The sequence below is a fragment of the Scyliorhinus torazame genome, chromosome 10 (assembly GCF_047496885.1).
Source record: "Scyliorhinus torazame isolate Kashiwa2021f chromosome 10, sScyTor2.1, whole genome shotgun sequence".
Lineage (NCBI taxonomy): Eukaryota > Metazoa > Chordata > Chondrichthyes > Carcharhiniformes > Scyliorhinidae > Scyliorhinus > Scyliorhinus torazame.
This window is the reverse complement of record NC_092716.1, coordinates 185,396,541-185,410,646: the sequence shown is the minus strand read 5'-3', so window position 1 is coordinate 185,410,646 and position 14,106 is coordinate 185,396,541. Positions and strand designations below refer to the sequence as shown.

Sequence of the window (14,106 nt, the reverse complement as noted above, 5' to 3'; positions counted from 1 at the left end):
GATATGCATCACTGAACACAGAAATATGGGGGGGGGATATGATAAATCTACAGAAAAGCTATCTCGAGTCATTTGTTCCAGCCCCCATAGATAGTAATTTGCTTGATAAAATCCTGGTGCACATATGGTGCCTTTCATCCGTGATAATTACAAAACATTTACAATTACTAACTTTAGACTGAAAATTAGCAGAAGATAAGAGAGCAATTAACACAGCGAATGGTGCCAGAAAATGATTTAGACAATTTCACTCTTTTCTTTGAGGGTTTGAACTCTGCAGTCTGTAAAACGCTGCTGTTTATTAGTAGAATGGTGATGAACTGCAATTTCTCAACCACTTCAGCACAGCTCAGGAACAGTACAGATCCTGAAAGGCAGCTCTCTCTAATCTGCTCTCTACCTGTCACTCTCCCCTGCCTGATGGAAATTACAGATCAAACGCACTGAAGCAGTTAGCCGTTGGGCCAGAGAAGGCAAGGTTTTTACAATGAATTCACAAATGAGTCAGTGATGAATCAGAGACCATTTAAACATTTACAAATCAGTTTGATTGGTGGGCAATTAAAGGATAAGGGAATGGGGTGACCACCTGGGATTAACACTGCTGTCCAGGTGAAGATAGACATCAACACAGACTGGCTGAGCCAAATGGCCAGTCTCTGTGTTATAAATGCTATGTACCTACCTTTGTTAAAAAGTCCTAATTCAACACAGCTGTAAAATTTATTCTGCATTCAAATGTTCTATTAAAATGTCTGCCTCACAAACCGTTTTGCATACAGCAAAGAGGAAAATACATAAGGGCAGGAACACGATTATTATTTATTATTTTCTGTATGATTGGTTGGTTATTCATATTTGTGTCTCTAATTTTGGCTGTGGAATGACCCTTACTGTTAACTAATGGCAGCATGGGCAGCAGGTTGGCGCAGTGGTTAGCACTGCTGCCTCATTGCGCTGAGGACCCGGGTTCGATCCCATCCCCGGGTCACTGTCCATGTGGAGTTTGCACCTTCTACCCGTGTTTGCATGGGTCTCACCCCCCACAACCCAAAAGATGTGCAGGGTAGGTGAATTGGTCACGCTAAATTGCCCCTAAATGGGAAAAAAAAAGAATTGTGTACTCTAAATTTTTTTTTTTTTTTAAACTAATGGAAGCAAGAAAAGGGAGCTGGAATTTGTTTAAATAAACATTAGCCTGAGTAAACGCCACTCCACCAAATTATAACTGTTATGAATGTCATGGCCACTCTATGGGTTTGTGCTGGGAATTCTACCGGAAATAACTCACACTCTGAGTTCCCTGTCCACCATCTACATGGCGCATCAGGAATCAAACCACTCTCCAACAAAGGACCCAATGTTGGGTTCTTTTTCTCAGCTCTTTGTGATTTTTAAGACTGAATATTTGCTTCATAAACAATAGAATCAAGCATTTCAAATTCTGTCAGAAAGTCATGGTTCACACTTGCAGGAAACAGGAGGTATGAAGCGTCAGCACACAGATGGCAACCATGGGACTTCCGCAGCCCTGGGGATTAGATAATCTATTTAAACTGGAGGTAATTACAGAACTGCCACATGATGCACCCTCCACATAGTGCCTGGGTATGTCACAAGCATAGAGTTAACTGCAGGGGTTGGAATGTGCCAGCTTATGAATTGAACAAAGGCTTCTGTGAGTTCTGAATTGCTTCCATTTCCCTCCTGCTTGTCCTCTAATCGACATAAAGGGAGCTCTTCCTGCAACACTCAAGCTAGTAACGGGTGAAGAGGGATATTCAGATCATTTGAGTTCAACCACCCAGGGAGACCCTACACCCTCGCACTGTAACATCCAAATGGTTCCTAACAGATTCTGTGGCTTCCGCTTGTACCACAATGTTCAAAGTCAATGCCAAATGCCAATCATTCTGAGCATTAAGAAGAATTTATTTCCATCAATCTTTAATTTGCATTTTATTAGTCTGAATCCCTGTCCTACATTCACAATTTAACTTCAGATAATACTCTAAATCTCCAATTTTCCATTTCCTCAGTGATCTTATAAACCTCTAGGGTCACTACTTAGATGAGAAGAGCCATTGGTTGCCACCAGGCCAGCTCCAGTGTTTGAAGTTCGATCAACCAAGGAGCAGCAGAGATTTCTGAGGAGGGCTTCAAACTAGCTCAGCCATCGCTCCTTCATCAGTACATATGTGAGAAAGGAAGAGTGTACAAAATAGAGACAAAAATACAAAGGAGGTTGAAAAAAGTCTTCCTGAACCATCAGACTGAGTCATTGAGATATAGCGCTGCTCACATTGACTTGAATAATAAACTCTATCCGCCCTTGCTAATCTAATCCATTCTCACCCAGCTCCCACAACTACCCTGCCATCGCCCTGACCAGCATGGCCACACCCCCAGCGTCTGCCACCCGTAGTTTCAAGTGAATGGAACACTTTTCTCCCCATCATAAGAAATTGTTCAATGTCTGAGATCAGTAGAGCATGGAACATAAATTATTAAAACATGGAAAATTTATAGCATACATGGAGGCCAGTCACCCATCCTGTCTGTGACAGCTGAAAAAGGGTTATCCAGTCTAATCCCACTTTCCAGCTCTTGCTCCGTAGCCTACAAGTAACAGAGCCTCAAGTGCATATCCAAGTAATTTTTAAATGCAAGGAGGGTTTCTACTTTGACCATCCTTACAGGGAGCAAATTCAAGACCCGCAGCACTTTCTGGATAAAAAAAACTCTCCTCAACTCACTCAATTACTTAAATCTATTCTCCTGGTTACTTAGGAAATACTACTAGGTCACTATCATTTTACTCACCTCAATTAAAGGCTCCTCTGTTTCAAACTAAACAACCCCAATCTATCCAATCTTTCCTCATGGCTAAAATTCTCCATTCCGGCAACATTTTGGTAAACATCCTCTGAATTCTTTCTGTGAGATCACATTCTTCCTGTCTTTCTGTGTGATCACATTGTTCCTGTCTTTCTGTGAGATCACATTCTTCCTGTCTTTCTGTGTGATCACATTCTTCCTGTCTTTCTGTGAGATCACATTCTTCCTGTCTTTCACACAAAGGTAGAGGAACTGAACCCAGAATATGAATTGAAGGTTGGTCGGGTTACTGCGTTGGAAGGACATTGTATAAATTAGCGAAAAGGACATTTGCACAGGATTGTGGATAAAAGATCTAGTGGAATAATGTTCACACTGCGACAGTAGAACTGAAGAGATTAAGGACACAGTTGCCTACTGTTTACTGTACTGAAGATGGAACCCAGACTTCATTGCTTCAAACCCCAACACGGCACTAGAAGAATCAGGAATCTAAGATAAGTGCCACCACCCCCAGGGAACAGGTTATAGATGGGCCATGGTCTGGGAATGTTGGGAACTGGACTAGGTGGACACTGTTGCTGGTGAAGAACAATCATGTTGGACAAAGTAGCAGTTTCTTGACTTCTGAAATCACATCTCCAGTGACAGTGTGGATCAAGCAGTGCTATTTACCTGTGGTATTGGTGAAGACATCTCCCTGTGCCGCACTATCTGAAATAATGGCAGTGGCATCTGCAGTGGATGCTCGATCAAAGGCCAGCGTCCCGGAAGGAGTGATCTGTCCAGCCGGTGTCACTGTAACTGGAAATCAATCAGTTAAATATTTTAAAGTATTGGACTTTGACCAATCGCCATAAATTGTCAGAATTCAATCTTTAACTCTCCCAATTACTAATCGTGTTTAACAATAATTCACTACAACTTGATGTAGACCCTATCATTTCTACAGTTAATATAGGAATGTTTCAATAATCTCCTCCTCTCAACAATGACTTCAAGCAGTTCTACCGGTTAAAAGACTTCAGAGAGTTAAAGGGCTGCAGGATGTTATAGAGATAGATACAGGCAGACCATGGTGGGATTTGAAAACAAGATGTGAATGTTAAAATTGAGCCATTGGGGTTCTAAAAGCAAATTGGGTTAGCAAACACATAGCAGGGACACAATGATACTTCACAGTGTATCCCCCTCAGACCAATATGCACTCGAGTCAGACATGGGCAGTGCGGTGGCACAGTGGTTAGCACTGCTGCATCACAGCATCAGGGACCCGGATGCAATTTTGGCCTTGGGTCACTGTGTGTGGAGTTTGTAGGTTCTTCCCGTGTCTGCATGGGTTTCCTCCGGGTACTCTGGTTTCCTCCCACAGTCCAAAGATATGCGGGTTAGGTGAATTGGCCATAATGAATTCCCCCTTAGTATCCAGGGATGTGCAGATTAGGTTATGGGATAGGCAGGGTGGACGGAGAAGTGGACATGGGAAGAGTGCTCTTTCGAATGGTCGGTGCACACTCGATGGACTAAAAGACCTCCTTCAGCACCTTAGGGATTCTATGATGAAGAAGGCACCAGGAGATCTGCACTCCTGCAGGATATGCGCCTTATTGAGACATACAGGATTTGCAAGGGGGCTTGACAGGGTAGATGCTGAGAGGTTGTTTCCCTTTGTGGGAGAGTCTAGGACCAGAGGGCATAACCTCAGAGAAAGGGGTTGCCCATTTAAGACAAAGATGAGGAGGAATTTCTTCTTCAGAGGATAGTGAATCTATGGAAATATGTTCAAGGCTGAGATAGTCAGATTTTTAAATCAGTAAGGGAATCGTGGGTTATGGGGATAAGGTGGGAAAGTAGAGTTGAGGATTATCAGATCAGATCAGTCATGATCTCATTGAATGGCAGAGCAGACGCGATGGGCCTAATGGCCGACTTCTGCTTCTACATCTTATGGTGAACAGCAAGGCATTAAAGGGAACAGAGATGAGGGAAAAGATCAATTTTTAATAAATATGCAAAGCAATAAGGTCAAATTGTTCCGTAGAAAATGTTTCACATTCCATTCGCCTGAAACTCAAGCTCAATCTGAAGACACCCCCCACTGATTGCTGAGGCTGACAACTGCTGGACAGGCAATGTATGCTGCAGATACCCCTCTCATTAAAGCACTCACTCTGACTGGGCTATAGTTACATTGCAATTAGCAACTCAACTGCCTCTCCCAAGTGCTGCTCTTCATGGGAATTTCTGTAAGAGACCCCCCCAGCACAGAGGATGACAGTCAGATACTTCGATGTTGTTTGACGTACAGGTTGTTCCAGTTGTCGCAGGCAGTAAAGTGATGTTCTTGGGAGATTCCTTCTTGACTGGGGTCGTACTTTGTTCATTTTCCTTTTTGCGTCTTTTGTAAGGGACAAAGAGCCTGACTGGTCCAGTCTGTGTGCAAAAAGCAAAGGGCACTGATTATACCCCACACTCCTCTCTCCGTCATAACGAACATGTTCTTCTTGTTATGGGCCTGGGTTTAAAAGCTCCAAAGTATATTATGGAGTTTACCTGACCTATGACTTTTTGTTGAATTTGGCAAGGATGAGCACAAGAGCCTTCTTTACAGGTGTTATTCAATGGACTTCTTAGACGCTTTTAATCAAAAAAACAAGCTTTACTCTAAACATTGTTAACATTTGTATAAACACACAGCAAGAACTTTTATCAATTACAAACATAAAGACCCCACACAGCTACACTAATCTATGTATAACCCTTAATGAAATCCCCCTTAACTGTTCCAATTCAATAACAAAATCCAAGTAAAACTAGAAACCCCTTTTCAAAGACGTGGCCCAGCCCACAGCATTCTCACTGGTATAGGACTGTTGTTACTAATATTCTATTCCGCTTTTCAAACAGCAGCTTTGAATTCCTTCCAGAAAGCAATTATCTCTTTTGTGTTACCAAGCAGTCTGGAACAGCTTTTAAAAGGAAGACAGAGAAAGACACTTCTTTCTTCCTATGCAGTTCAAACCAGTCCAAAACTCAAAGCGAAAGTAAAATTCACAAAGCCACAGCCCAGCTCCACCCACTCAATGACATCACTGAAGTCATGTGATAAGACAAAAGCCTTTCTTAAAGGCACACTCACATGACATTCTTCCTATCACAGCATTTTACTTCATATTCATCAACATAATCTTTACACTTTAAAGATTAAAGGCACAAAATATCAAATGTAAACAGTAAAACCACTCAAAAGTGTTCAATTCCATTTGCATTGCCTTAACAAGGCACTTCCAGCCTTAGGTGTTTTCATAGAAATTTCATATAATTTACAGTGCAGAAGGAGGCCATTCCCCCATCAGACCTGCACCAGTTCTTGGAAAGAGCACCCTACTTAAGCCCACACCGCCACCCTACCCCATAACCCAGTCACCCCACCTAACCTAAGGGCAATTTAGCATGGCCAATCCACCTAACTTGCACATCTTTGGATTGTGGGAGGAAACCGGAGCACCCGGAGGAAACCCACGCAGACACGGGGAGAACGTGCAGACTCCACACAGACAGTGACCCAAGCCGGGAATCGAACCTGGGACCCTGGAGCTGTGAAGCAACTGTGCTAACCACTGTACTACCATGCCGCCCTTCAACTCCTCACAACTTTATTCAGGAGGGAGTTGGGAATAGACCAAACCTCTGACAGTGAAGCTCCCCATCCCCAGGATTAACTGACTACATGTGAGCTTTGCTAAGGTCATGGAGGTGTGATAATAGGGAGCACGGAGGTTTAAAACAATGGAGCTTATAGTATGTAATCTCTTACATGGCTGTTCTTCTCTCTGTTTCCTGCGCTAGGACTTATGATGCCACTTCTGCCGAATACATTAATACAACAGAGCTTCAATGGGGTGTCAGTTTAGCTCAGTTGGCTGGAGAGCTGTTTTGTGATGCAAAGCGATGCCAACAGCGTGGGTTAAATTCCCCTACCGGCTGACATTATTTATGAAGGCCTTTTCAGCCTTGCCCCATGCCTGAGGTGTGGTGATCCTCAGGTTAAATCACCACCAGTCAGCTCTCCCCCTCAAATGGGAAAGCAGCCTAGGGTCATCTGGGATTATGGCAACTTTACTTACTAGAGCTAATGGGAATTAATGCAAATACATAACATTTCCTCCCCCTTAAATTGAACATCTCCAACAAGTTCAACATGAACAATAGTTGGTAAGTCAGAATGTATGGGGGTCGTCGCTCTTGGAACGGTTGACGGCCATCTTCTTCACACTGGTGGCAACCTCCTGCCGTTTTTGTTTTTGCATTAACGTCATTGGTATTTGGTTTAACCAACGTTGACATAGGAACTAGAGGTTGTCCTTGAGTCTGATCAGAAGATGAGGTTTTGCTTTCCTCAACAGTGTCTGTTAGTGTCGGGGTTGTAGGAAGAGTCAAGTCATGACTTTGTTGGGTTGAACCTGGATTTTCCACAGGCCCAATTCCGTTCTTCCAGCCAGCAACTGGTCTACATGTCTCCTCCAGATAACGTCATCTCTGGTCTGGACAGTATCAGAGACTGGTCAACAATGTGAACTTTCTCCAGTACAGGAACTGATGGAATTTATTTACTCCCAAAATGATCTCCAATGCTTCCCTTTCAATCTGGTCATAGTTACTTTCAGCTTTGCTCAAGGTTTGAGAAGCAAAAGCAATGGGTCTTTCTTCACCCAATCGCATGATGTGGGAGACCACCACTCCTACACCATAAGGAGATGCATCGCAAGTTAACTGTGAGGGTAACGTAGGATCAAAGTGCATAAGAACTTCAGATTTAAATAAGTTTTCTTTGGCTTACAAAAAAGCATTATTGCATTTATCTGACCACTTCCACTTCTTGTTCTGGCACAAGAGGTTATGTAATGGTTTCAGAATCGTTGCCAAATTTGAGACAAATCTTCCCTCGCAGTTCAACAATCCCAGGAAGGAACATTACTGCTCACTATCCTGAGATGCAGGCACATTTGTCATGACCTTAACCTTTGAAGGAGATTTATGATAGCTGGTGGCATCAATCACATGTCCCAAATACTTAATGAAGGATTGGAAGAACTCACACTTGTCCTTAAAGACTTTCAAACCATGGTCTCCGAATCTCTGGAGAGTGGCATTGAGGTGTTGCTTTTTGAAGGTGCTGCTCTTAATCTCTTCCAGTGACTAGGATGTCATCCAGATAGCACTGGACTCCACTCAATCCACTCAGGATCTGATTCAATGCTATTTGAAACTATTCATGAACTGATATGATACCAAATGGCAATCTTCAGTACCGAACAAGCCTTGTTGAGGCCATGATGAGATCTGCCATGATCGCATTGAACAGTGGAGCAGGCTTGTGAGGCTAAATTGACTACCTCTGCTCCTAGTTCTTATGTTCTAAGAAAGAACTATTCGGTCTAATTCCACCTTCCAGTTCTTGGTCTGTAGTCCTGTAGGTAACTGCACCTCCAGCACAAGTCTGGTGTTCTTGATTAATAAGGGGATTTCTTGATTAATATGGGGATCAGGGGTTATGGGGAGAAGGCAGAAGAATGGGGATGAGGAACATATCAGCCATGATTAAATGGCAGAGCAGACTCAATAGACCAAATGGCCTAATTCTGCTCCTATATCTTCTGGTCTTATGGGCACCGAGAGACCCTCCCCAGCGAAGACTCGACATAGGGGCAACGGAGAAGATCGATGGCAGATCAAAGAACACACAGAAGAGCCGTGTGAGAATTACCTTTGCAGATGAGGGCCCTGAGACGACTGAAGTTCAAAGGATTGGACCCGCAGCTCGATCAAGTTCATCGGCACTGGGGATAATATTTGGGATAATTTGGAAGAATAATTATTTTATTGTATTTGTGAATAAATTTGGGTTGAATCATGAACCTGTCTGTCCTTTGTTCATCTCGTAAATAAGGCCACCTGGGTAAAACATTTTCATAATAAATTGGTCAAAGTGTCTGGTAATTTACAGAAAATGCAGGTTCCAAGAGTCCAGACTTCACAAGTTGCTCTAAGTCAGCCTCCACTTTTGGCATAATAGTATATGGAACAGACCTTGCCTACAAGCATTTTGCTTGGCTTCCTTCTTGAGGGCAGAGATTAGTATTTAGCATTTAATTTTACAGTAAAAATCTAGAACTAGGAACCATAAAGTTTTTAAAATAAATTTAGAGTACCCAATTCATTTTTTCCAATTAAGGGGCAATTTAGCGTGACCAATCCACCTACCCTGCACATCTTTGGGTTGTGGGTGCGAAACCCATGCAAACACCACACGGACAGTGACCCAGAGCCGGGATTGAACCTGGGACCTCAGCGCTGTGAGGCAGCGCAGGGACCATATAGTCATTTGTAACTTAATCTGATAACAATTTAAGTATTTATTTTTAATTAATTAACTAGTGCTTAAATGTCACTCGGCGAGGTGCAGTGCTCCAACTGTGAGTTGTGGGAGATCCGTGACCCTTCCAGCATTCCGGTCGACCACATCTGCAGGAAGTGTAACGAATGGCAGGTCCTCACAGACCATGTGCTTCGGTTGGAGCAGCAGTTGGATGCACTTAGGAGTATGCAGGTGGCGGAAAGTATCACGAATAGGAGTTATAAAGACGTGGTCACACCCAATGTGCAGGCAGACAAATGGGTGACCGCTAGAAAGGGCAGGCAGTTAGTGCAGGAATTCCCTGTGGCTGTCCTCCTCTCTGACAAGTATACCATTTTGGATACTTTTGGGAGGATAGCCTATCAGGGAAAAACAACAACAGCAGCCAGAACAGTGGCACCACAACTGGCTCTGTTGCTCAGCAGGGGAGGGCAAAATGGAGGAGAGCGATAGTTATAAGGGACTCTATAGTAAGGGACACATATAGGCGCTTCTGTGGACATGAAAGAGACTCCAGGATGGTATGTTGCCTCTCTGGTGCTAGGGTCGAGGATGTCTCTGAATGAACACAGGACATTCTAAAGGGGGAGGGTGAACAGCCAGAGGTCATAGTACACATAGGTGCAAACGACATAGGCAGGAAGAGCAGAAGGAGTTCAGGGAGTTAGGCAGTAAGTAAAAAAGCAGGACCTCTAGGGTTGTAATCTCAGGATTACTCCCTATGCCATGTGCCAGTGAGGCTAGAAATAGGAGGATAGTGCAGCTAAACACGTGGCTAAACTGGTGGTGTAGGAGGGAGGGTTTCAGGTTTCTGGACCATTGGGATCTCTTCCGGGGCAGGTGTGACTTGTACAAGAAGGACGCGTTGCATCTAAACTGGAAGAGCACCAATATCCTGGCTGGCAGGTTTGCTCGAGTCACTCATAAGGATTTAAACTAGTATGGCAGGGGGGTAGGAACCAGAGCATTAGATTAGAAGGTGTAATAACCGAAGGGGGAATCGAAAACAGAAATAAGAGAACACCATCATCCTGTCTGCTCAAGCAGTTTGAAATGTATTTGTTTCGACGCCAGGTAAGGCAGATGAACTTAGATCACTGGTTAGTACTTGGAACTATGATATTGTGGCTATCATAGAAATGTGGTTAAAGGAAGGGCAGGATTGGCAGATGAACGTTGGAGGATACAGATGCTTCAGAAGAGAGAGAGGGGGATGTAAAAGGGGTGGGGGAGTAGCATTACTGGTTAAGGAGAATATTATAGCCGTACTGCGGGCGGACACCTCGGAGGGCTCATACAATGAGACAATCAGGGTAGAGCTCAGGAACAGGAAGGGGGCAATCACAATGTTGGGGGTTTATTACAAACCCCCCCAACTACCAGCGAGAGATATAGGAGCAGATAGGTAGAGAGATTTTGGATAGGTGCAAAAGTAAAAGGATTGTTGTGGAAGAGGATTTTAATTTCCCCTATATTGACTGGGACTCACTTAGTGCTAGAGGCTTGGATGGGACAGCGTTTGTAAGGTGTATCCAGGAAGCCTTCTTGATGCAATATATAGATAGTCCAACTAGGGAAGGGCAGTACTGGACCTGGTACTGGGGAATGAGCCTGGACATGTGGTTGGGATTTCAGTAGGCGAACATTCTGGAAGTAGTGACCACAATTCCATACGTTTTAGGGTACTTTTGGATAGGGATGAGGGTAACCCTCGTGTTGAGGTGCTAAACTGGGGAAAGGCAAATTACGATAACATTAGACAGGAATTGAAGAATTTGGATTGGGTGCGGCTGCTGGAGGGTAAATCAATATCGGACATGTGGGAATCCTTCAAGTGACAGTTGATTAGGATTAAAGAAAGTCATGTTCCTGAGAGAATGAAAGAAAAGTATGGGAAGTTTAGGGAGCCTTGGTAACGAGGAATGTCAAAAAGAAAAGGGTGGCTTTTGTACGGTCTAGGAGGGTGGGGCTAGTTGAACCCCTTCAGGAGTATAAAGTAAGTAGGAAGGTACTTAAGTGGGAAATTAGGAGGGCTAGGAAGGGTCATGTAAAGTCCTTGGCAAGTAGAATTAAAGTGTATCCCAAAGCTTTTTATTTATATGTAAAAAGGAAGAGGGTGACCAGGGAAAGGGTTGGATCACTTAAGGACGAGAGGGCAATCTATGTGTTGAGCCAGAGGAAATGGGTGAGGTACTAAGTGAGTGCTTTGCATCAGTGTTCACCAAAGAAAAGGACTTTGTGGAAGATGATTCTTGGGTAGGGTGTGTGGCCAGTCTGGGTCATGTTGACATCCAAAAGGAGGAGATATTGGGTCTTTTAAAAGACATTAAGATCGATAAGTCTCCTGGGCCCGATGGAATTTCCCCCAGGATACTGAGGGAAGCAAGGGAGGAAATTGCTGGGGCCTTAACTGAAATATTTGTATCCTTATTGGCTACAAGTGAGATCCCAGAGGACTGGAGAATAGCTAATGTAGTACTGCTGTTTAAGAAAGGTTGCAAGGATAACCTAGGTGGACGATGGAAAGTGCTACCATGTACAGGAGTCAGACCTCGTCAGACGATGCGGAGCACCAGAGCTCATTGCAGAGCGGGTCGTCATCACCCTCCATCCCATGGACCAGACCCGCTGTTACTGTCAACCCAGGGCCCGCACCCTTGTGTGCAGCAGGTATGTATCATGGAGGAGGTTGCAGGCGGAAGGCTGGCCGGGAGGGGTTGTGGGCTAGGGAAATGGTGTCCATGCCCCGGGCCAGTCATCCCCCCCCCCGCCTAGTTGGTGAACCTGGAGGTGACCAGAGGGTCCCATATGCTTTAGCCTTGGCTCACACATTGTGCGGCCTCCCATGCCAGTCTCGGTCCCATTTCCTGCCCATCCTCTCCCCCATCCGCATCCTCGTCGTCGGGCGAGGCCTGGGCCTCATCCTCCTCCTCCAGGACGTCACCCTTCTGCTGCGCGATGTTGTGGAGGACACAGCAGGTCACCACGATGTGGCGACCCTCTCAGCATCACAGTGAAGGGTCCCTCCAGAGTGGTCCAGGCACCTTCATAGAATTTACAGTGCAGAAGGAGGCCATTCGGCCCATCGAGTCTGCACCGGCTCTTGGAAAGAGCACCCCACCCAAGGTCCACAACTCCACCCTATCCCCATAACCCAGCAACCTCACCCAACACTAAGGGCAATTTTGGACACTAAGGGCAATTTAGCATGGCCAATTCACCTAACCTGCACATCTTTGGACTGTGGGAGGAAACCGGAGCACCCGGAGGAAACCCACGCACACACGGGGAGAATGTGCAGACTCCGCACAGACAGTGACCCAAGCCGGGAATTGAACCTGGGACCCTGGAGCTGTGAAGCAATTGTGCTAACCACAATGCTACCGTGCGAACCGCATCATCAGGGGGGTCTAAGCACCGCTCAATCACACCCCTGGTCGCTGTGTGGGCATCGTTGTAGCGGGTCTCGACGTTAGTCTGTGGCCTCCAGATAGGTGATCAGCCACGACCACAGTGGATAACTCAGGAGCCAAATACCCAGTGGGGCAAGGGTGTCTCGAACATCAGGAATTGTCGAGTGTGCCAGGATGAAGGCATTGTAGCAATAATCAAGGCCTAGTTTTAAGGCTGATTAAATTGGATATCCTAAATTAAAGAATTAGGCACTTTAAAAACCAGTCTGCAGAAGCCTGCAGAATCCAAATATACAGAACTCAGACAAGCTGCCCGAATAACCCATCAAGTAATTATTATTGCTACTTAAGATGGTTTGGCCTATTGTCCACAGTTCCCAATAACCCATCAAGCAATCATCGCTCCTCCCAGGGTGGGCTCAGGTGCCATGTCAACAGGTCATCAACCAGACCATTGGGCATGGAGACCCTGCCTCCTGAGACTCCATTGGATGAAGGCCAAGGGCAGGTGGGTGGTTACAGGGGGATTTTTTAAAAAATAGGCATTCCAGACATCCAGAGAAAGGACTGGAATCTAAGACTCAAAGAGTCTCAAGGCAAAAGACTCGAAGCAAGAGACTCGAAGTAAGAGACTCAAAGCAAAGACTCGAAGTTTGGTGTGTGAGGTGACCTTGACCAGATCAGAAGGAAGCAAGCAAGGAACAGCCAGCGAGAATCACCTTTACAAAGAGGAACCAGAGGGAGTCAGGGATCGGATCTGCAGCTTACCAAATCACCTTTACGGGAAGTATAGCTGAATCCTGGGTGTTTCTTGTATGTATGGTGGGTAATTTATGGGTTAACTATATTTAATAAAGTGTGTTGCATTATATCTGTGTCCTACTTTGTTCGACTCATAAATAAAGACACCTGGGTAAACTTTAATTAAAGAGCTGGTTGAAGTGTCTGAATTGGACAGATACACCAGCATTGTGTACCCTGCCTGGGTATCAGGCGCAGATGTGTATGATGCGCAGCTGATGGTCAAATATCAGCTGCACGTTCATCGATGGAACACCTTTTGGTTGGTATAGAGCGTCTGTCATCTGCAGGTGCTCGTAGGGGGACATGTCGATCACCCCCTGGACCTGGGGCATCCCGTCAATAGCAGTGAACCCCACTGCCCTGGCATCTTGGTGGGCTCGGTCCACTTTTAAATGGATGTATTGAGCCGCCTGGGCATATAGGGCCTCTGTGACGGCCTGGAAGCACCTGTGCACCAAGGTCTGAGAGATCCCGGACAGGTTCCCACTTGGCACCTGGAAGGACCCTGTTGCGTTAAAGTTCAGGGCAACCGTCACCTTGATGGCCACCGGGAGCGGATGTCCTCCTCCATACCCACGCGGTGCCAGGTGTGCCATGATCTGGCAGATGTGTCGCACTGTCTCTCTGCTCAGC

The 14,106-nt window shown here is 45.2% G+C and overlaps 1 protein-coding gene across 2 annotated transcripts in view; it reads right to left on the bottom strand.

Annotated features, from left to right (window-relative positions):
* The window catches only part of LOC140384428 (deformed epidermal autoregulatory factor 1 homolog), a 201,151-nt gene that overhangs the window by 89,366 nt on the left and 97,679 nt on the right, over positions 1-14,106 (bottom strand). For both annotated transcript variants that reach the window (XM_072466115.1, XM_072466116.1), the window contains exons 7-8: positions 5,145-5,271; positions 3,514-3,642 (exon numbers count right to left, since the gene is read on the bottom strand). In XM_072466115.1, coding sequence (XP_072322216.1) covers positions 3,514-3,642; positions 5,145-5,271 — 256 coding nt within the window. The remainder of the gene's footprint in view (positions 1-3,513; positions 3,643-5,144; positions 5,272-14,106) is intronic.